At 37.0% G+C, this 23,313-nt stretch overlaps 1 protein-coding gene across 10 annotated transcripts in view; it reads right to left on the reverse strand.

Moving 5' to 3' along the window:
• WDR27 (WD repeat domain 27) overlaps positions 1 to 23,313 on the reverse strand; it is a 124,194-nt gene that overhangs the window by 69,573 nt on the left and 31,308 nt on the right. For all 10 annotated transcript variants that reach the window (XR_005562918.1, XM_039379541.1, XM_039379540.1 and 7 more), the window contains 2 exons: positions 22,462 to 22,559; positions 9,842 to 9,944 (listed from right to left, as the gene is read on the reverse strand). Coding sequence is in view for 9 of the 10 variants with exons in the window: in XM_039379541.1 (XP_039235475.1) it covers positions 9,842 to 9,944; positions 22,462 to 22,559 (201 nt within the window). In the remaining variant the exon portion in view is untranslated. The remainder of the gene's footprint in view (positions 1 to 9,841; positions 9,945 to 22,461; positions 22,560 to 23,313) is intronic.

A 23,313-nucleotide genomic window follows, 5' to 3' on the forward strand; every position in this document is an offset into this window, starting at 1 on the left:
GATATAAGAACTTAACCAGAATAGAACTGCACTGGAGACAAAATCAAAATTCAGGTGCTTGGTACATACTGTAAGTTATCTGGACTCTGCACAACTGACACATGGGTAGCTAGTAAAATAGGTTTACAAAACTTCTATTGCAAGCAATTATTTCCCGTCACAAGTTAATTACTCTGCAATTGCATCAGTTCTTCTCCATATACTCAGACCAGTCTTTGGCAGAAAGGTATAGGCAGCAGACAGGACTATGCTTTCTATCACCTACATATTTTCTCTTTCTGGCCAAATTGCTTTACTGCTACTTCTCCTGTTCAAGTCTATTCTCCTTCCCTTTATCGGAAGGAGGCACAAAGAAGAGGTAAAGTCAATGACAGCAAGAGTCAAGAGCATAAAATGCTCCGATTCACAGATCTACAATGCCTTCCAACAGTTTTTAAGCTAAGAAGAAACATGCTCCATTTTTTAACCAAGAGAACCTATCACAGAGAGACATGGTTAGTGAAGCTGAAATTTTTCCATCATAATCCAGTAGCTTACAGAACTTTGCCAAAATTATCCAATAAAAATTAATTTTCCATTCCAGGTTCTCAGTTTAATTCAGGAAGGACCACATTCATTTTTGGCTAAATCTTTATGTTCCCATTCCACTCTGTAAAATACATGTGATAATATTTCACTATTTTTTGAAGACAAATCCAAAGTTTGTGAAGCCCAGGTATTCTAGTAATTTTTACTCTTCCACACAGTTTCTAAATCAACCATTTGGCTCATACTTTTATTTCAAAAAATGCTATGAAGCATTTGTGCCGTTTCAGTACAATGCAGCAAGCGTGTATTTGGTGGTCTAATCACACTTCTCAAACTAAAAAGCATTCAAACTCTTACCCCCCACCTTTCAAGAAATTATTCTAAGCCCTGAGTTAGAGATTAGGCTGGGATACAGCACTCTTCTAAATTGTCACATTGTATAAGAAGATTCACTGAGCCAGAGAAAAGTAGTGACAAGCAACTACAGGTAGAACCCCATCTGTAGCCAATCACCAAAGCATTCCAAGACATGGGAAAGACCTTTACTCTGACCTTTACTACAAAGACTAAGTTCATACTGAACAGCTGCTAAACAAAACACACAGAACATGGCTGGGAATGCAACCTGCCCATTGTACTTCATTCTTACAATTCTATCCTAATGGAACTAGTGGTAAACATCTTTCTGATACTGTACTTCTAGCCCTATAAATCTTAAATATTTAGGTGTCACAGTTCAACTTCAACAGAAAAAGGGGCACAGTCTCTAGCTACATCCAAGAATAGTTCATTATGTTGTGGCAGCTATCATCTTCTCTTCCAATAACTGTGATTTAAGGGAAAGTAATAATAATTTTCAATCAGAGTAATTTTGACATGTAACACAATGAAATGTGATTAAAAGAAAAACATCATCACATAAAACTGTATAAAACCAGCTTCTGTTTAAGTAACTCTAGTCACAGATATTTAAACTAGGTAATGATAGACTAAATTCTGAGAATAAAAGTTAGCTTGGTTCAAGAGTGAAAATAAACTTTTCGGTACATTCATTTTTAACTTCAATAGTTAAAACAAACAAACAAACAAACAAACCAAAAAGAATTGTGTTTTAACAGAAATAACATTCATAAGAAGAGAAATAACTCCAGTATAAACATTCTTCTACCATAGTCTGCCATAATTTTAGTTTTACTGTATTTCCTGGTGTCATTCAAATTCTTTTGCTATACTATACTTAACAGATTTTCTTCTCTACAGAAAAAAAACAAAACAAAAAAGCCCCCAAAAAACGGTTAGTAACTGAGTTATAAATGATATCATAACACTAGCCATAGAATTAAAAAACCCTTGAAAATATGAAATCAATGACAGAGGAAGAACAGATTTTCAGCAAACCAAATATAACAAAAAAGAAAACAAAACAGTCTAGGAAGTACTCAGCAATACACAAAATACATATGTGCATATAATCTGTTGTAGACTTTAGCCAAAGTCAATCCCTTTTTTATATATTAAGACCAATTTCTTCTAATAAAAATACTGATTCAGTAGATATTGGTATTTCCTTTCCATTTCTTGCTAAGGGTCAGCCAAAAGTAAAAATAATTTACCTGTACCATTAGCTTCCAAACAATTTTCCTGCACCCAAAACCACATACTTACTTGTATTTCCTTTCACTTGTTGTTTGAAGAAAATTTGGAGTAGTCAGTTTTCATTAACCCAGAGTGTGACAGTGTATTTAGCACCTTACAAGAGTATATAAGCTTGTGCTTTCTTCTTCAGATTTGTACCAAGAGACAGAAAAGAAGGGTGAAGGCCCCTCCTTGAGTGGAGGAATTCATATCCAAATGGAAAACTACTTTATTCTACTGCATTGGTAGAGTGTGCTAAATAAATTGACTCTTTATCTGCAAAGTTTCACTATAAATTCTTTCCTCTGTTTTCTCACATGTTATCTTCAAAGGAAACTTGTCCCCATCTGTTCCCACTGTTCCCTAATCCAATCCATGGCCATATGCATTTGTGTCAAACTACTTATACTCCTAGCCCCTCCTGGGATGGGAAAGAGGGGGAAACAAATCAGAAACAGAAACACTGAAGAATAACACAAAAATTCTCCTTGTTACCAGCTTTTGGACAGGGATCAGAAAAGCAACACCAGCTTCCAGGAAAACCCTTTGTAACTGCTGTGGCCTCAAACTGGAGTACATAGTTTACAAACAGAACACAGAAAGAAACCCCACTAACAAAAACCAAAAAGACATTGATGTCTAGGATGCCTAATTTGGCCATAAGCAAATAGAGAATTTTTTTCTTCACAGGTTTTGCATAGATTGGTCAAAGTCATCCCTTTTCTGTGACTATTTTTTCTAATCTTTCAAATGAGCTACAGAAGATAGAAGTGTTAAAGCCCCTTGATGGAAAAATAAATAAATAATCTTACTTATGATTTCATAAAAGATATCTGCATTTATCAATAAGGCTTTATTCTTCATTTGTCACCATCAGTGCCATCAAACTTGATGCATAATCTCAGAGTTTATGATATAATTGCTTGATTTGAACTCCATTGTCCCCTGTTTATACTGGGGCACATATCCCATTGAATCATGTATTTTTCCTCAATCTCAAGCTGAAAAAGCTCCTCAAATACTTATACTAAAGAAAAAAAACCAATCAGCCTGAAGCAGACACCCAACATGGAAAGTTTCAGCCCAAAATGTTCTCAGTTATAAGCAAACAAAAACAGAATTATAGTGGAAAGTGTTAGACTACCTTAACTATAGGTATCAGTGCCAAATCCACACATAATAAAAAAGATTTCACAAGTATCCTAAGCACTGATTAATGCTCTTCAGTCCCAAGATTTCTTACATATTTGCCACATGGTTACATGGAAAGTTTAATCAAGCTTGGCATCAAAATGTTGAGTACAGTATGGTCCCTCAGAGTCCCTTCCCCTTTTAATGCCACTTATGGAGGCTGTCTTTGTGCTAGTCACAGGAAATTTCCCACTACAGTAAGATTCCTGTTTCCATATGAGTTCCTTTGACATAACTACAAAAAGAGTACCAGTGAACATTAAAAATGCTCTTTATTAGTAATAGTCAATATTATCAAGGTCAGTCATCTTTCAGGTTGCAGAAGATACTTTTTAGATATATCAATCTGATGGCAGTTGTAGCTAACACATTTTGAATTTTCCTCACTAAAAAAAGATTACAGAAACCGTATCTCTGACTTGCCTCTGTAAGCCACCCTTCTCTGAAGCATCCAAATTGTAATTTTTGCCCATTTTAGTTTCTATTTCATTTGTCAATTTCAAGGCCTTATATATATGATTGTTTTCATTTGTCTGCCTAAGAAATTTATGTAGCACCAAACACTATTGTATTTAGGTTGCTTTTGCTTTTACTTTTACAATATAGGTGGTATTGTCAGAGTGCAGAATTATTAATTGAAGATTTTGTTATAAGAAAATTTACCTCACTTCTCATTATGAAACATCATGGTTGGATCACACTCACTTTCAAAATGGCTCTTTTCTGACTGCTGTTAAGATCCTTCTCTATAGCAAGTCTACCAACAATCACATTCCCTGTTTATGTACTGGTGTTGACTGTTTGACAAAAGTACTGAAAGATTCAGATGGTACAGAGGATTTTTAATCAGATTTTTATGCATAACAGGGAATTTTAGTACCTTTAGAGAGAATTACCACATCTTAATAAATTTGCAAGCAAAATGCAATCAACTGGTAGGATTACAGTCATACGTACCAATGATACACAAAATTCAACTACTGTCAAGAGTTGTAGACCAAGAGCTGCACGTATAGAAAATGTAAGCCCTGTGGGTTCAAAACTATACATATCCACTTTTAGCACCTCACTGCTGCATACATTCCAAAATGAACCTTTGGTATTCATATCTACTTTGACTTCGTGTTTTGCCTACATTTGAACACATGTTATTTTCTATAAAGTTAGTTTTCTTTAGCAAAAAGGTTAATTTCTCATACTTCCTCTCAGTTCTCAAAAACATTACCAAACTGAAATGTTAACACAGTAACACACTACAGACTAACGAAATTCAGTTTGACTGGAAAAAAAAAAAAGGTGTTTTGTACTAGTTAAATAACAACACATATATAGCCAGCAGAAAATCATCCACTTCTCTTAAGTGCCAGTCTGATTTTGTGGCGGTCAGGTCTGAGGTGCAGCAGCCTAGACAAAGCAATAGTCCGAACTGACCAAAAAGCACACAAGAGCAATTAATCTGCTCATATTCACATAATTCCACGGTTCATAAAATAATCTACCAAGGCTACAATTTTCAGTCATCTTCAAAGATACACCCAAAGAGGCAGTGAAGTAACAGCATACCCAAAATCATGGCTGTATTAATAAGAAAGCACTATTTATCTCTTGATTCCTAGGACAATCAGCCTAAGGGCCAACTACACTACCAAAGAATTCAAGAAACTCAGATTCAAGAGTAACACAAATTTTTCTTCTTCTTTGGAAGAGATAGATTTTCTCTAACAATAGCTGACAGAGAGGCAGTCTCAGTCTCTGTCATTCATTCTCTGCTGTCATTATTCTCTGGATTTTGTTCTGCCAAACAATGTCATTCCTGCCTTTTCCACAGTAAACATCACTAATGGTATTTTCTCCAGATGTTTTCTCTTAAAGCCTATCTTAGTTAAACAGTTTGGACACATAAAATAAAACTTGAGCAATATATAATTGGGATACCAATGACACTGAAAACCAAAATACTTCAGATAGTTGCTACTACTGCCTCATAGAATACATTCTGTTCTGCAAGCCCTCTGGTATGAAGCGTAGACCACAACAATAAATACTATACAATAGCACTATCACACATTTCTAAAAGTAATTTTCCAGTAAAGCAGTAAAAAAATTTCTCTTATTGTTTTCAAGTCAAATATTAAAGCATACTCTATTGTATCAAAGATACCTAATTGAAGCATCAGTGATGCCTCCAAGATACACTCCTAAGAGATATAGAACTAAACATTCTAAGTTGTTAACAAATCCTGTCTCTTATATTTGCATTCATCCATACCAGAATATCTTTCCCAACCCCTTGCCTTTTCCCTCATCTGTAGTCTTTCACCTTCTATTCATTCGTACCAGAAAGTTCTAGCAAACTGGAGTCTCAAAGGGAGAACAAACAACCGCATTATTTTATCATTTACATTTTGGCACTCTTGAGGTGTTTCTTCTTTGATATCTAGACCATTTTTTGCAATCTTGGGCCTAATCTGATGAAATTTTAAATTTTATCACACCACAGACACACAAGGATGGAAGTATTTATATAAATGAGATCAGATCAACTAATCACAGGAATAACAAACTGAGATAGGCCACATTTAAATTCTTCTTTTAAAGCTAAAAGGAGAGAAGAAACATATCATTGCTAATCTCCATTTCATAAGTCAGAACTGAGTCACAGAAAGACCAATGTGACTAATACTATATTTATGGGAATTAAGAAATACAACATAAACGTCTATGGAAATGATTACATTAAGAAGTAGTGCAGTGCAAGATGTACAGAACAAAACAGTGCTGGCAAACCAACTTCCAAATGTATTTTTCTGGTAGCAGAACACTAGAATATATTGCTCAGCAGGACTGATATTCTATTGCACAAGAAGACTGATATTCTATTTGGAATATCAACCTCTGTAGCTATTTAAAATCAAGGTGTCAACTGTAAACAAATTCTACAGTTGGTGTTATGCCTGATGCAGAATCTTATATCAGAAAACAACCAAGTCTGCACACAATATCAGGTCTGGGTTTGCATTCAGACACCACTCACAGGTTTGCAGAACTCTTTGGATATGCCCCCGACCAGAATCACTTTCCAGCATCATTTGCATAATAGGAATTTACTCTAAAACCAATTTTGAAAAAAACAATTAGGGGATCAAGTAGTGAGGTTATGTATAATCATGAAATTGCTTTATCCTGTCTTCTGTTACACCTTCGAGTATTGATGCCCTCTGTGTACGAAGAAACAATCTTCCTCCTCTAACTTTGGTGCCTTCACAGTTAAAAGGCATAAATTTAAACTTGGATTTAAAATTTCAAAGACAATGCAGTAGGCAGTGGGCAAAATCCTAGACTTTGTGGAAAGTGTAAATAAAAGGGAAGACAATGTCATATATTACCCATGTATTTTTGTTATTGATGTTATTGATGTAGCAACCTGTTATGCTGAAAAACTTCTGGGTTTGTAGTATGGGTCAATCCATGTTAACTGTGAACCCAGGCTTTGAGATTTGACAGGAACAGAGAGTTTCATTTCAGAAAATTCCATTTCAGCACTAGGGTCAAAATGTGCCTCTTAGAGTCTACAGTTCAAAGAGAGTTAGAAAGAATGAGTCTGAAAACAATTAAAGAGCCAAAAAATATTTTTTTCTGCATTCCCTACTTCATTTCTGGAAACTTGAAATTTATTCAGGGAGCCCTAAGGTTTTCAAAGACAAAAACTAAGAACCTAATTAGACATGAAGTGAAACACCCAACTATAACTACATGGAGCACAGAAGAAAATTAGTTATTTTTATAATAAAAAGCAGCATTTCACACTCTCCAGATATTTTTTGGTTTTTTACACTAAGATTTCTTTAGTCAACAAATGTTTAGGTAAACATTTTTGTACAGAGCCCAGCAAAATGGAAATCTAAACCAAATTTAGAGTATATTTGTCAAACATCCTTAATAGTGCTGTTTGATAGTCAGAAACTTTAAACTGTCCCCTTGTAAAATGGCTAGAAATTAAAATATTAGGTATATTCAGTTGAGAAAAAGTCAACCAATTTCAGTTGTTACCCTAGACTATTTAAAATTAAGAGAAAATCTGATGTTAGAAATGTTAACTTTCTATATTTTCTAATCATGATTAATTATGTAAAGGAAAATCACCATTCAAAACCAGGATACTGATTACCCACTTTGATCAGACTATCAGGTCCTATACAGGTCTTGATAAAAGTTCTCTTAAAGAAGTTGGAGTAATCAGTTAGGGAAACACTTTCAACCCTCAATTTACAGTTTCTACAAATCTCACACTAACACGCACGAAAGCAGTTCAAATAAAACCAAGTGGCTACTTCACCCACACAGAAGCTAAACCAAGCTCTTCTTATATAAAATATGTTATACGCTTTCTAAGTAGAGAAAAAGGCAGACAGAATTTTCATCTCTTTATCTTACAATAACGTATTTTGGTTTCCTGTTCCTATGACATGAAGGAATGTGATTTTGTTATTAATCAATGTAGACAACGTATTTCTCTCTGTCAAATACTCCAGATATTGTGAAATATAAAAGGCAGTTCAAGATTAATGTCTCTCAATTATATTCCAATTATGCCTCTTTTGGCTTTAAAATCAATCACATTTGTTAACCACAGAGTGTAAGATTTGCACTTGATAAAGTAAACTCCAAGATGATTGAAGATACAGTTACTGCTCAGTGGAAAGTTATGTAACTTATTTCCAGAATGCGCTTTGTATCCACAGTGCTGATTTTTTATGCAGTTTTTTTTAATTCCAATGGACATTCATTCATACAATCTGCAAAACTATGTGACTTCTTGATTCTATCAGAACTGCCCCAGTTGCACATTAGCCCATCTGTCAGGATGTTTCTAATTGAACAATATGAATGGGCTATTCAATGCCACATTCAATTTTCTGTTTCAAAAGGAAACACAAAAGTATATTCAGTCTCAACACTTCAAAAGGAAGCCTCCTAAAAATGCCCAAAACCTGCATTTTGTCCTAACAGTACAGTGTAAGCATGATTCCAAAACTTGACCCAGTTTTCCTAAGGGGACAAGAAGGACAATGAAAATTCTCTACAGACATAGGATGCAAATTATGCAAAAAATTCTAACCCGGGAGCCACACTAGAAAGTATTGGCTGGCACTGTGCCCACCAGGGACTGCATGCCGAGTGGAGCAGGATGCACTCTAGCTATTCAGCTTTATTTGATGACCCACTTGTGCCAAGACTTTGGAGTAAGGGTAAAATCATGCTGTCTTTCTTTTTTGTATCAGCATTAATTCCAAACAAATACCTTAACACAAAAGAGAACAGGTCTTGTGACTGCACCTCTTTTTATACAATTCGAAAGCAGCCTTAATTAGTAATCTCAAATAAATATATTTGTATCATGTACATTATGAGCTGAGATGAATATTAGATGTGTTTGTTTCACAGACAAAACAAAAAGTCCTTCTTTTGTATTGCAATTTGCATTTTGAAATGCAATTTACAAGAAACTTGAAAAGTATATTTTATCATGGAAATGTCAAGAACACACTACCTGTTGCCAGACACCCAGAAATCTGCCAATAAAATCTCTAACCTTCTTACATGATTTGAGCCAGTATTTCAAAACGAGCCACAACAGTAAATTCCTCTCATTCTGAATTTGACCAGAAACTGTGTCACGTTTTGATGACTCACCTAGAAATACCTAGAAGAAAGTTAAAACTTCCCTACCCACCTGTATTGAAAGGTTGTGTTTGCAACAAACCCAATTCAACTTTGGTTTCAAATGCCTATAGTACAAGTTAGCAATCATCTATCTCTTAGCAAACACTGTGGAAAACATTCTGCCAACAATGTAGGCACAACCGAATTAAAATTAGGTGCATACTCAAAAAGGTAGAAATACACATTTACTCAGGATTCTTTTCTAAGTGTAATAATTTAAAGATGGTTGACATTGAAAAGAGAACCTGTCTGGGGAGAAAACACACACCAAGGGTGTGGAAAGTTCTAATTCCAGTTGAATGACTTCTCATTTTGTATTCAGCTGACTGGTTCCTAAGAAACCCATGAAAAAAGATTTACCACCCTGTATTTGGGAGCTTAAGTAAATTAATATGTAGTTGCTACATGGTTCCTAGTGGTCAGATATGTATAAAACAGATAAAGCTGTGCTACAGGAATGTGCTACATTCTCCTCATCTTTGATGACACATGACAATTCAGAGTCAAGCATTATGAAAACCTGTAGAAACAAGCTTTTAACAATTAGTTTGAGCACTAAGATGTAGCTGTGCAGGGATTTTTCAGACAAAAAGATCATGAATCATATGTAACTGCTACATATGAATTAATTACATGAAAGTATCATAGACCTCAGTTTCACACATTAAAATGAATCCTAGAAACACACTTAAAAAGACTCTTTTATATACAATATGAGTAGTTCCTATAGTTTAGGAGGAAAATGAGCAAAAACATTACTTACATATTTGTCATCTGATCCACTGGCTATAAATCGTCCACAGGGAGATACTGCAATTCCGCATGGATAGCAGCGGCTACTGTGCCCTTCAAAACGACGTTCACACCTACAGAGAAATTTCAGTGTTGTTAACACTAAGCAAAAATTACATTTTTTACTGCCATTTTCATGACATCCCACTGAAATCTCATCCGTTTTCCTTAGTCTACAAATTGACAAAGGTAAATTCACAAATTAAGTTTTAAATATCTCTGCAGTAGGTTTTGAAAAAACTGAAAGACATTAAACAACATTAATGACTAAAAACAAAAAGAACACACAAAACTACCCCAGGACAATGACCAAACACATGCTTTGGCCTTGTTTATTTTACAGAGGTAGAAACATCATCAGTAATTAGAAATTAGGAGCTGTAATGCCTATCATTAAGCTACCCTAGGTAGCCATCTCAAAAGGGAAAGCTGAACTCCTGCATTAAGAGGAAGCTGTTGTGGAAGTCTGCTCTGTAAAGATTTAGAAATCTTCCTCAAGTAATTTATATCAAATGAAGATATGGTATGTGGAATCATAACATAAATAATTATTGCTTGTTTTTCTTACAACCAAATCTGGATATTTAAACTTTGTTTTATTTTATATGGTAATTCAAGAAAGGCAATATCAAAATGACATTCCAAACTGATAAATCTAGCTATATCTAGCCTATAACTGTAAATAAATTCTTATCTATTTGCATTAATACAGTCTAAAGGAAGTAATGCATCTAAATCTAATATAAAGAATTAATTTCCTGCTTTTCATGTTAATATTGCAAGAAGCATTGTGGAGTAGGTTTTTGGTAGCTGAGCATACTTGGACCATTTAATAATAAAAATGTTTTTAATGAGATGAAGATTAATATCCATCTAAAAAAAATACATGGTTGTAAAGAACTGTGATAGCTTTGCAGTCAATACAAAACTAAGGGGGAAAAAAGTACTATTTAGAGTTTCTTCAATATTAAAACACATTTTAGTACAAGTTTCAACTCCATTCAGAACTGTCATTTACATATGTAGACCTCATTTCAGAGGTTTATTTTTATACCCATGAGGTATAAAACAGACTTATAATAACCTGTGTTCTTCTTTTGCCTTTATTATGAATGCTGTCAACCTACTTTTTTGTTACAAAACAAATTCACATACTTCATTATAATGCAGCTGTCACATATTCTTTTTTTTTTTAATGTATGCTAGGTCCAGGAACAAATTTGAAATACTAAAATCTCCTGCCAACATCTGTGATATACACTTTTTCCTGGCCAGTGAAAGCACAGAAGCTATGTAAATTCAATTGACTGAACCTACATGCAGAAAGTTCTATATTTTTACACCACATTGTTCTGTTGTAGACACGCATGTATGTGTAAGAATGCATTAAATGCCAAGTTGGTTTCATTCACCCAGGTGAAACAGGCATAATTAAACAAAAACATTACTTTGTGACTGATCCAACTGCTATTACTTACTAAAGCATAAAAGAGACATTTTTGAATGCGTGAAAATACAAAATTTTACAGAGCCTAACTCCAAACTTTATAGTATGTATATGGCTGAATTCCTGTATAACAAAGCTACTGATATAAAGAGACATTTTGAGCTTACAGTAACCAGACCTTTCACGTCAAACTAGTTCTACCCTAAAACTGTTGTAAATAACCCAATTTAAGAGTATACTACAGTTAAAGAAAAGCAACTTATAAAGGCAGTCAATTACTGTGACTGAGATGTAAAAACATTTTTCAACTTGTTTTCTCTCATGAATACTCAGAGACTTTCAATAAGCAATGGCCACATTGTGAATTTGGTCTATTGAATAACCTGCCTCTGTTCAAGCTTCCTATTGACAGTAAAGGGGAATACTAGCTACCTCAGTCTCCTTTCATATCCAGCATTCTAACACATATGACTCCAAAGGTTAGGCAATGAAGGACACATCATAGAACATATATTTGATTTATACTTTCAAAAAGCTTTACTTTTTGGGAAGTAACCTGAAAGAAAACATGAAGGGCAGCCTATGCTTCCCATGCCGCAGCTTTCACAGAATCACATAATGACTGAGGTTGGAAGGCATCTCTGGAGGTCATCTTGTCCAGCTACACTGCTCACCTACAGTCAGTTGTCAATGACTGTGTCTGGATGGGTTTTGAATATCTTCAAGGTGTGAAACTCCACAACCTCACTGGGAAACCTGTGCCAGAGCTCAGTTGCTGGAAATGGTTTCCAGAGTTAGTTGTTCTGTCACCTTTCCAGGGATCAAGGTCTCTCAGTTCCCTTGGACCTCCTTCATGCCATTTTTGAAGATGGGAGTGACATTTACTTTCCTTCAGTCTTCAGGCACCTCTCTTGATCATCATGATCTTTCCAAGATAACTGACAGTGGCCTGACAATGACATCAGCCATCGGAGAGCTGAAGGAAGACCTTAAAGAAGACAGAGCTAGACTCTTTCCAGTGGTGCTCAGTGATGGGAAAAGAGGCAATGGGCAAAAACTGAAATACAAGAGGTTCTTTATGAACACTAGGAGACACTTGTTTACTTCCCCACTTTTTTGTGAGGGTGAATGAGCACTGGTACAGGCTGCCAGAGGAGGTTATGGTACCTCCTTCCTTGGATATATTCAAGAGTCATTTGGACATAATGCTGGGCAACTGACTCCAGGTGACTCTGTTTGAAGCAGGGTGGATGGACAAGGTGACTTCCAAAGGTGCCTTCCAAAGGTGCCTTCCAACCACAATCATGATGCAATACTGTGATTAACAGCAAAGGCACTATTGTAACTTTGAGGACATCTTTCTTTCAAATATCCTAGACAGAGAGAAATAAAACATAAGCCTGATATGTCTGCTGTTCCCCTTTATGGTCAGATGTGGCATTGCAAGATTTTGCCCTCAGTTAGGCTCCTATCAAACATTATTCATTGTGTAGAGTAAATCTGTCCCAAAAATCAGCCTTAATCATGTTTTTCCTTGCCTCAGACAGAGTCCCAGTTGCACTGCTTACAAATTTCAGGGAGGTTTTTCTTTTCCTTCTGAGTGCCTTTTAATAGAAAATTTGAAGAAAAAGTTTATTTTTAATCTTATACTTGTAAGATACTTCAGAATCCTATGAAAGAAATTTTCTCCTGAGAAAAATAAACAAAATTCATATATCCATTGTCCTTCCTGAACGTGTCTTCAGGATGAGTATTCTTCCTTAAGTAAAGCACTGGTCATCTGGACTACTTCTAAGTCTTTAAGACCTCATTCTCAGGGGCTGTAAAAGATAACTTCATCAATGGGGTGTTTCTGCTTCACAGAAAAGTCTGCTAATAAAATGCTGCAAACCACTTCCTTTCAAAAGAATTTGACTCCTCTGTATTTGTGACCAATAACTCAACTGCTTCACTTATAAATGGATACATAAAACTAACAGTATTCCAAGGCTTTCACTAATCTTTTCTCTGCTATACCACAGCAATATAAAGCAATGTCTGAGTCATAGGACAGTGCCTCTTTCCTTGTGCTAGTACAGCCACAGTAATAACCCATACCCTGGATTCTATTCTCTTCATGGTTTTCCTGTTCAACTTTTTCTTTATATCAGGATATATGTTCTATTACAAGTTTAGCTACTTCCCCACCCCCTCAAAATCCCGTTCTAAAAAGACATTAAAAAAATTATTCTAAACTTTCCACAGAGTTCAGTAGAATCTTTGTTATGCAATCTATTAGCTCCAGATAACTCCAAGTATCACAGCATTTTATACAATGGAAAAAAATGGACAAAAAAATCCTAGAATAAATAGATAGATGCTATGTGTATTCTTTTAGGGGGTTTCTTCTTTCAGGCTTCTTAATCCTTTTTTTTTTTTTTTTTAAGTAGCAACAGGTGGTGATACAAAATTATTTTGGATATTGCAGGCTTTACGTGGCCAGCTGGCATGCTGTCCAGCCTCCTAAGAATGCTTTTCTGGTCAGAGTTTTTCAGAGGTTACCATGACAAACATCTGGTAATTGCATGGGACAGCAAACAGCCAAGTTTTCCCTATGTTCTCCATTGTACATCTTTTAGTCTACATTCCAAAATATGTATCTTTTTATGTTGCAAAAAAACTTGGAGAATATTAGAAAAAATGAAATATATTATTTGTCTTTATAAGCAAAAGATGCTGGAATGGTGTGCGTCTTTATGAATAAGGGGATACTTTCACAAATAAGTCTATTTAATTCTCCTTGATTTGTTTAAAAAAAACCCACCTGCAAACCAACATTGTCTTTTGTTTTTTCTAACCCCTTCTCCTTGTATTCTATTACTTGTTCCCAGTGCTCTGGTATTTGTTTAGAGACCCTTCAGTACCAACAGATCCACTGAGGTTCTGCAGAATCCAAGTATAACTTGACAGTAGCAGTAGCTACCTTAAATGTACTATACATATGGGTTTCATTTTAAACACAAACCAAATCCTTCAAGTGGGAGCTCAGCATATTTTCACCCTAGCCTCCAGCAGGGACTACATGTTGCCCATCCTCTATACTTTCATGCATCTCCACTCTCAAACTTGGAGGAACTCCAGCCACTGCTTTATCCCTCAGAATCCATATAACTAGTCACAAAAGCTCCAAGGAAAAAAAAATATGATAAATCATGAGATCCTCACATTCAGAAGAAACCAAGTAATCAAATTCTGAGTATGTGTATATGTGTATTTTGTTTAGGATGATGTCAAGCAGTTAGTTCACAGTGGAGATGCAAACTAAAAAGTATCTCAAAATTGAAGTATCTCATTCAAACTGCAATTCTGACCCTAAGGCTCTCAATTGTGAGAAAATGTATGAGTTCCATGTGGCTGTGGGAATTCTTCTAAAATATGTTGCACAGGATCATAATACTAGTTGGAGATTTTACCTTAATGTCTAAAACTATCTTTTATACAATTGGCTAATCCTTTCAGAGGCTGAAAGAAGGTGAAACTGATTTTCCCTGGGATCATACATCAAAGCATTATCAGGCAGCTGAGTATTCTGCAGAAGCAATTCAGTATGTGCAAGTAGTCCAATAGTCCTCAAATTTTCACTGTGGTCCAATATGCACCCACTGCCTTTTTTTTTTTTTTTTTTTTTTTTCAGAAATTGATGAGAAATGGCTACTTCAGCAGCAAACAGCATTAGAGCAGATGAACTCAACTGATCAGAGCGTGAGTCAGAGCAGGCTGCTCCTGTCACTTAAGATGTTAGTGTGGCAAGAGTTGGGAGCTACTCCTAACACCGTGTCCCTGCTATTCTCATTACCTTCAATATTCTACAGTTATCAACAGTAATCTAGCAGCTACCACATCTACCTCCTCACACCTACCATGGCAGCATTCTAGACCTCTAAACTGGGCTGTACTAACTTTTCCCTGCTTTCCCCATTTCTGGGTAGATAACAATCACATCTGACAGCACAGCACAGCTGTCCCATTCCTGCCTTCTAAATTAATTTTCAATTTCTTCTGTTATTGTCCATCTTGCTCTCTTATTCAATACTACATCAGTTCCCCCAGTAAGTTTTCCATACCTATATTTCTACGGCAAGTAAAGAACAAATGATAATTTCATAGAATCACAAACTGACATCATGGTTGAGGTTGGCAGGCAGCTCTGGAGGTCATCTTATACAACCTCACTTGACCACATAGAGCCAGTGTGGCTTCAACAATGCTAAACAGAGGGGAGCCATCACCTCCCACAATCTGCTGGCAACACTCTTCCTGATGCAGCCCAGGACATCATTAGCTTTCTTGGCCACAAAGGCACATGTTCTAGCTCATGTTCCTCTTGGTGGCCTTTTCTGCAAAGCTGTTTTCCATCTAGTTGCCCCCCTTAGCATATATTGGTGCCTGGGGGGTGCATTTGGTGCCAGGGGGACTTTGCACTTCCCCTTGTTGAACTTCATGAGGCTCCTGTCAGCCGAGTTCTACAGACTGTTGAGGCCATTGTGGATGGCAGCACAACCCTCCACTGTATCAGACACTCCTCCTAGTTTTGTGTCACTTGATTCACTCTGCTTTATCATTCAGATAGTTAATTTAGATGCTGAACAGGACTGGAACCAGTACTGATCCCCGGAGTACGCTGCTAATTACTGGCCTCCAACTAGACTTCATGTGACTTATCACCCAGTGAGGTTCCCATTTGGACAGTTTTCAACCCTTCTGTAACAGGGAAAGTTCGAAAGGATGCTGAAACTGAAACCATACACTGTTGAAAGCTCAACAAAAAACAATATTTATTACCAAGAGGTGGCCAACAAAACGAGAAACCCAAGAGAGAGGAAGGAGGAGAAAAATAAGCCCTCAGTACGATTTCCCCAGTCACCCAGGTCTTGCTTATGAAGTTATCTTACTGACCCAGAATGCCTAGAATTATCCATAGCAGAACCTGCATTCTCAGAGAGTCAGCAGGCTCACAAGATAATGGGCATCCCCGCAAAAGGCAATGTTGTCCTTTGATGTGATGCTTGCATCCCCCCCCACATGAGCTCTCTGCTTTTTATACAATTAATTGGTGACATCTACCTGGGCAGGTGTGGCCAGCACCACCCAGCTAGAGGCCTTCAGTCCCACCCTCCGTTATGCAAGTGGCATCTCTTCTGCACATGTGTGGGTACCCTGAAATTCCTCCCACGCTTGCGCAGGGGGTCTTTTCTAAATGAGTCTGGGAGCGTACTTCATCCTCCTCCTCTTCACTTTCTTCTTCAAATGCCCTTGGAGGACAGTCAACCAATCGCGAGGTACCAAGTCATTTCAGTTTATACACGATGCTTGCTTCAAGGATGAAGTTCTCATTTATCAGTGCTTGTTTTCTCATAACTTGGCAGGAAAAGAACAAACTTTCACAAGTGGCTGGGCCAAAGCAGCAGCATCTAATTAAGCACGAATACACCTTCTCACTGTCTGCTTCTGCAGTCCGTACTTCATCAGCTTCTCTATGAGGATCTTATGGGAGACAGTGTGAAAAGCCTTGCTGAAGTCACAGTAGACAATATCCACTGCTCTCCCTCACCTACCAAGCCAGTATTTTATAATACATGTTTATCGAATTAGTCAATCATGACTTGTTGAATCCATGCTGTTTACTCAAGATAAATGCACTGTCATTTATGCTCCTGGAAACTGTTTCCACAATCAACTTCTCCATCATCTTCCCACAGATTGAGGTGACACTGACTAGCCTATAGTTCTGTGGGTCCTCCTTCTTGCCCTTTCTGAAGGCCCTTTTCATCAGAAATTTATAGGAACTATGTCTTCTTGGTTAGCTAGAGATAGGAATGATTACTGAATGGATACTGTAAGGTAACATATAAACCCCCCTAAGCTGCAGTCATAAAGACAACTAGTGCCTTGTTTTATCTCATATTCTGCCAAAAGCTGAATTTGTTAGATTAAGAAGTCTGCTTTTGATGTAGGTGTTTGTCCTTCAAATGGAAGGCAATAGCCAATAAGAGCAGAATATTTTTTTGATGTCTTAGGACCTGAGCAGCTCTTCACTCACCCAAAATATTTTTCTGTCTCTCTTACTATCCCTTTCAGAAGTGGAAGAAATTCAAGTTAGGAGTATTGCTTAGAACATTAAGCAGCTTTTGCATTCCAATTAACTACATGGATCACATGTTTGATAATTACCAGGAACAACTTAGTAGCTTTTTTTTTCTGAGCAGAAACAAGATAAAAGCATTCATCTGTGTACTTTTTGCAGACCTATGTACATTGTGTGAAAAATAAATATAATGGTGACTATGCCTCTCAGAGTACAGCAAGAGCGGGGCTTCTACAGGGGAAAATTGCTGCAAAGGAAAAATGAGTGAGAAGCCAGTGGTGGTCATGGCACAGTCTCATCACTGACCAGGGCACTGTCCCACTGTATTTGAATAGGGTAGGCAAAGTAGTGTGCTGGTAACACTGACAGTACCAGTAGAAGTGAGATGATGAACGAAATCCAGAGTCCCTCCCGGTAGTCCAGTCAGAAGCAGCAGGAGATGGAGTCAGATACAGGGTTGGAGGCAATGCTGCTACATGGGTCTGCTGGAGACAGAACTCAAAGCAAACTACCTACAAGGTAGGTCAATATCTATGCAGGAAACAAGGCTAGAGGCAGGACTTGAGACAGGTACACTGACAGCATAGAATCTTGGAACATTCTGAATTGGAAGGGACATTGAGTCCAACTCCTGGCCCTGCACAGGACCATCCCCAAGAGTCAGACCATGTGCCTGAGAGCATTGTCCAAATGCTTCTTGCACTCTGGCAGGCTTGGTGCTGTGACCACTTCCCCGGGGAACCTGTTCCAGTGCCCACTACCCTCTGGGTGAAGAACCTTTTTCTAATATCCAATCTTAACCTCCCCTGACACAATTTCAGGTCATTCCCTTGAGTCCTGTCACTGGTCACCACAGAGAAGATATCAGTGCCTGCCCCTCCTCTTCCCTTCACAAGGAAGTTGTAGACTGCAATGAGGTCTCCCCTCAGTCTTCTCTTCTCCAGGCTGAACAGACCAAGTGACCTCAGCCTCTCTTCATACGGCTTCCCCTCAAGGCCCTTCACCATCTTCGTTGTCCTCCTTTGGATGTTCTCTCAGAGCTTAATATCTTTCTTACATTGCAGTGCCCAAAACTGCCACAGTATTCAAGGTCAGGCCACACCAGTGCAGAGCAGAGCAGGACAATCCCCTCCCTCGACCTGCTGGCGATGCTTTGCCTGATGCACCCCAGGACACGGTTGGCCCTCCTGGATGCCAGAGCGCTGCTGACTCATATTCAGCTTGCCATCGATCAGGACACTCAGGTCCCTTTCCATGGTATTGCTCTCCAATTACTCGCACAAAGAAAGATGAAGTTTTACTGTATTATGGCTTTAGCCATAATTTACTGATGAGCAAGGAAGAGCCACATCAGTGCCTAAAAGCTTTACAGAAGATCTGAAATCCACCTTGGGGAGGAAAAGTTTACATTACTTCACATTCTGGAACCTCTCTTTAGGAAAGTAACTCTTCGGAATGAATCATGCAAGGGAAGCTGCAGAAATCTGAACTCATCGTTTTTCTCAATATCAGGCATTCATGAAGATATGGGTATTTATGAAACTTTGCTAGTGAATGTAAGCTGGTGCTACTAAGTGTTTAGTCAATATTCTAAATGCATTTAACAAAGTGAAAAGGGCAACATTTTGAATTTATAGTTTCTTCCTAACATAACAAATGAAAGAAATTTCCTTTCTTCTGGACATTTAATGCACAGAATTATCTAATCTACAAGTGGGAGGAAGTGAGAAATTGAATGGATCCAGAGTGGTAAAGCAGAATTAAAAATCGTCATATGAAATAAGAGTCTACAATATTTCTTCACAAAGAACACTTCAACTCCTTCAAAAAATGTAAGAATGCATTAACCTTTTGTACCTCCTAAACATAAAATATTTGCCTGAGTCTTTCTTGGGAATCCTGAAGCTGGTAATCAGATTCCACACAGTCTAACTCCTGCGTTCACTGCTTTCACAAGAGAAAGTAATTTTACTTGTTCTGCAAGTAGCCATTCTTTTAGAAAGATAGGCTTAAATTGCTCTTCAAAATGTCTTGGAAGTTGGTCAAAGGTCATTATCTTACCCTAAAGCATGTATTCATAAGGCCTCATAGTTCATTATCCTAACCTGGAAGAAGAGTAGCCATAATTGGTTCTTCTTCCCAAAAAAAAACTATTCCTCTTGTTTCTTTATTCCTAAGTCTGCTTTGTAGATTTTCTGGAGCTTTTCTTCTCTTAGCTATAGTTATAAACAAGGAGCATGCAGGAGAAGTATAAAAATATTCAAAAGATTCAGATGAAACTTTACAAACCCATGCATTTGAAAGTAAATGAAGCAGGAGTTTGAGTAAATCCAAAAGCCACTGGCAGTGTCCAAGATTCCCTCATTTATTGGCAAGATGACCTGGCTGTGTGAGGTTGGCTGGCAACATCAGAAAGTTAAAATGCCTTTTCTTGTACCACCTTCAGAGGAACCCATAAGACTTTCTGGCACTCTCTGAAGCAATTTTGGAATGTCTCCAGATTATCAATAGTGAAAGAGACAGACAGATTCACAGCTTTATCCAGAAAAGATGATGAAAACTGAAGTTGCAAAATACTCTCACTAACTTTAGGAACAAACAAAAAGATAAGTTAAATGAATTTTCAGTGGGAAAAAAAATGTAGTTTGATAACAGAGACTGAACAGAAAAATTCTTGTGGATTCAGAACAAAAATATCAATATATTCAAAACTTATTAAGCTGTAGGCCAGGTTAATATGTCTGAAGATTTAAGCTAAGCAAAGATCAAAAAAGAACCTGAGCATCCTGCTATGACTCCTCAGTCAATTGTGAGAAAAGGAATGCATGTTATAAAAATAAAAAGAGGAACAATACTCAAAGAAACTGAATAAAATAACCCCTAAGAGTCTTAGGGAAATTGTGCAGAGTTAATCTGCAAATTATTTCCCATGCTTTCAACAGCAGTTTGAAAAGCACTGTACTGGAGGGTTTTTCTTCCCCCTATTTAATCAGAAATTGGTACTTTACCGTATTATTACATAAAATAACAATGGATAGACTTCTTAAGGGGAAGAAGCAGATTAAATAAAAGCAAAATTTTCACTGTGGATGTCTAGGGCAGATATGTAGAACAAAATTAACAAACAGTAAAGGTGCGATCTTGCAGTTAGTGTTACTATCCACAAGACTGCAAATAGTATAAATGAGAAGGTGGACTTACCTTTGCTATATTTCAAGAACACTGGACAAAGATTTCACTAGAGGGACCCTATTCTGGCAAACCCAAAGCAGAAACAGAGAGGTCATTCCAGAGGGACCATTTAAAACACAGTTGCTGATGCATCAACTTTACAAGTCAACAACTTTAAGAGATTAAAGGTGCTGGCCCACCATAAGATTGTTTAGGAACTAATCTCTCCTGTAAGTACTCAACAGTGCAAGGGATGGACTGGATTTGATTGGACAAGACCTATGAACCAAAAAAATAAGCAAAAGTGTTCAGTCTGAGTAACTATAGTAGACCTAACACTTGAGCAGAGAGTTGTTCCAAGTTCAGATAGAGCTTTCCAAACTCAGACATTTTAAATTTATTTATGTGAAAAACACCTGGTGAACACATAGGAAAAATTGAAGAGTTTCCCTCATGAGAACTCAAGAAGAGATTTCAAAATATAGAAGACTTGGTCTCTGGTCTGAGCAATGACAGAAAATTTCATTTTAAAAAATTGTTTGGTTTTTTTTTCTTGAAAGTTGCTAGTAATGATTCATTTTCTCTATTTCTTCTCCTCAACAGTTAATACCATTGATCACTGTCTAATGTGTAACAAATACACGCATATACATAACACCTAATAAGCACTCTTAAAATATCTATTGTTAAGGACTTGAATCACTTTTTTGAAGTTTGGCTAATAGAACACAGCGGACACCAGAATACACTGACTTAGCCAAATTAAATATAGAGCAATAACATACATAAATTAGTCCCTTCTTCCCAAGACATATTAATTTAATTGGTTGCCCAGATTTTACACTTTAACTATTTTACCATTCACCTACCTTACTTATACTAGTGTTTAGAAACAAAGAGATAGATAAGTGATCTGTGAAAAGCTTGCTACTGTTTCATTACTCTTCAGCAACACAGTTTGAGCAGCTTATTAGAAAAACATAAGAAGGTAACAGATTCCAATCCCCAGCAGTCTCTAGTTTCATTACTTTCTGGCATTCAGTGCAACTAATACAGAAATGCTCTTGGAAAGAACATACATGCCCCCTGCAGATTTAACATATTCTTACCATAGAAAGATAGAAATAAATTAAAGGCTCATTCAGCACTGCCCAGATAGAAAATTCAGTACTAGAAAAATTATATTACATCTTTCAATAAATATAGGTTTATATTCACAGAAAACAAATATGAAATTATTCTTCAGAGCTTTAACATCCTCCTGTTCAAACCCCTCTTCTTTTACACATAATTCTTTTAGCCTGCACAAGCCCCAAGTATTTATTTTCATGAGCAATGTTCCCTCCTGACGCGCTATTCCTTTGTCCCACAGCTTTCCCCAGTATAACACTGACATGTGTTTAGAAATTCTGAGCTTATGATAATGTATTATGCAAATTTATAGCACTACATGCATGATTTGTAGTAATATTGTTACAATTGCGTTTATATTTTAAAAGACGGATCATAAATTTTACCTCTTTTAGCGGTAATGACATGCTGTTTTGGAAATACCATTAGCATTCAGTTCAGTATACTATCATAGACACACAATTAGATCTACAAAGGTAAGTTAGCATGGGTGATAAATTTTAAATATTTAATGGCTTCCACATATTATAACTATAATTGAGGAATGAGCATTCTGTTTGGTCTCTTAAAATTAGTAAATTTCAATCAGCCTTTCATTCTTTTCTTAAAGGCCTGACTGTAGACCTTATTCCACATCCAGGTTTCTACTGGTATATCACAGCAAGTATGACAAGATAAACCATGGCTTTTTATTCCAAGGTACCTAATTCATTCTTACCTCAGTGTTCTTAAATCCCACAGTTTGATGCCATCACCTGCAGCTGTGGTCATGAAAAGGTTGTAAGCTTCAGGTTGCTGAGTGCTGAAGGATGATCCCTGTAAAATAGTAAATCAGTTTCAGGTAAATATTCTCATGGTGTTTTATAGATAGTTTTGTGATTTATAGAATCATAGAAGATCTTGAGTTGGAATAGATTTATAGGGATCATGGAAGCCAACTCCCTGCTCCCTGCAGAACTACATCATATGACTAAGAGCATCGTCCAGATGCTCCCTGAACTCTTACAGGCTTTGTGCAAGGACCACTTCCCTGAGGAGTCTGGTCCAGTGACCAACCATGCTCTCGGTGAAGAATTCAGTCCACTTAAGAAATAAACAGTAAATGTTTGTTAGGTTCTGTGAGAATAGCTTGTTTGCACATACACAAAGGAGTGAAGAGGAAAGTTGGCATGTGGAGGAAGTCCCATAACCCAGTCAGAGAAATGGAGCACTGCCTCGACTCCTCTCAGCACTGTCCCAGGACAGCCATAAGCCCTTTGGTCCAGGGGTGACACCCACCATAATGAAAGAAAGGGAGAGGCTCTCTGGCTCATCTCGGGATTACTAAATATTAGGGTATGGGATCCATGATGGGGAAGATCTTTTTGTGATTGTACAAGACATTATGGGAAGTTTAGGGGAGGTAATAAGGGCAGTGAAAAGGGAGGGATCAAAGATTAGTTCAACAATTAACTATAAGACATGTGAGCTAAGTGGGCACACTGTCCATTGACTTCAGTATCAACCGCATTTATTCATAACAGGACTAATTTTGGATTTGTACATTTAAAATAATTAAACCCAGTCTAAA

The sequence above is a fragment of the Pipra filicauda genome, unplaced genomic scaffold (assembly GCF_003945595.2).
Source record: "Pipra filicauda isolate LSUMZ 115617 unplaced genomic scaffold, ASM394559v2 scaffold16_size7369187_pilon, whole genome shotgun sequence".
Lineage (NCBI taxonomy): Eukaryota > Metazoa > Chordata > Aves > Passeriformes > Pipridae > Pipra > Pipra filicauda.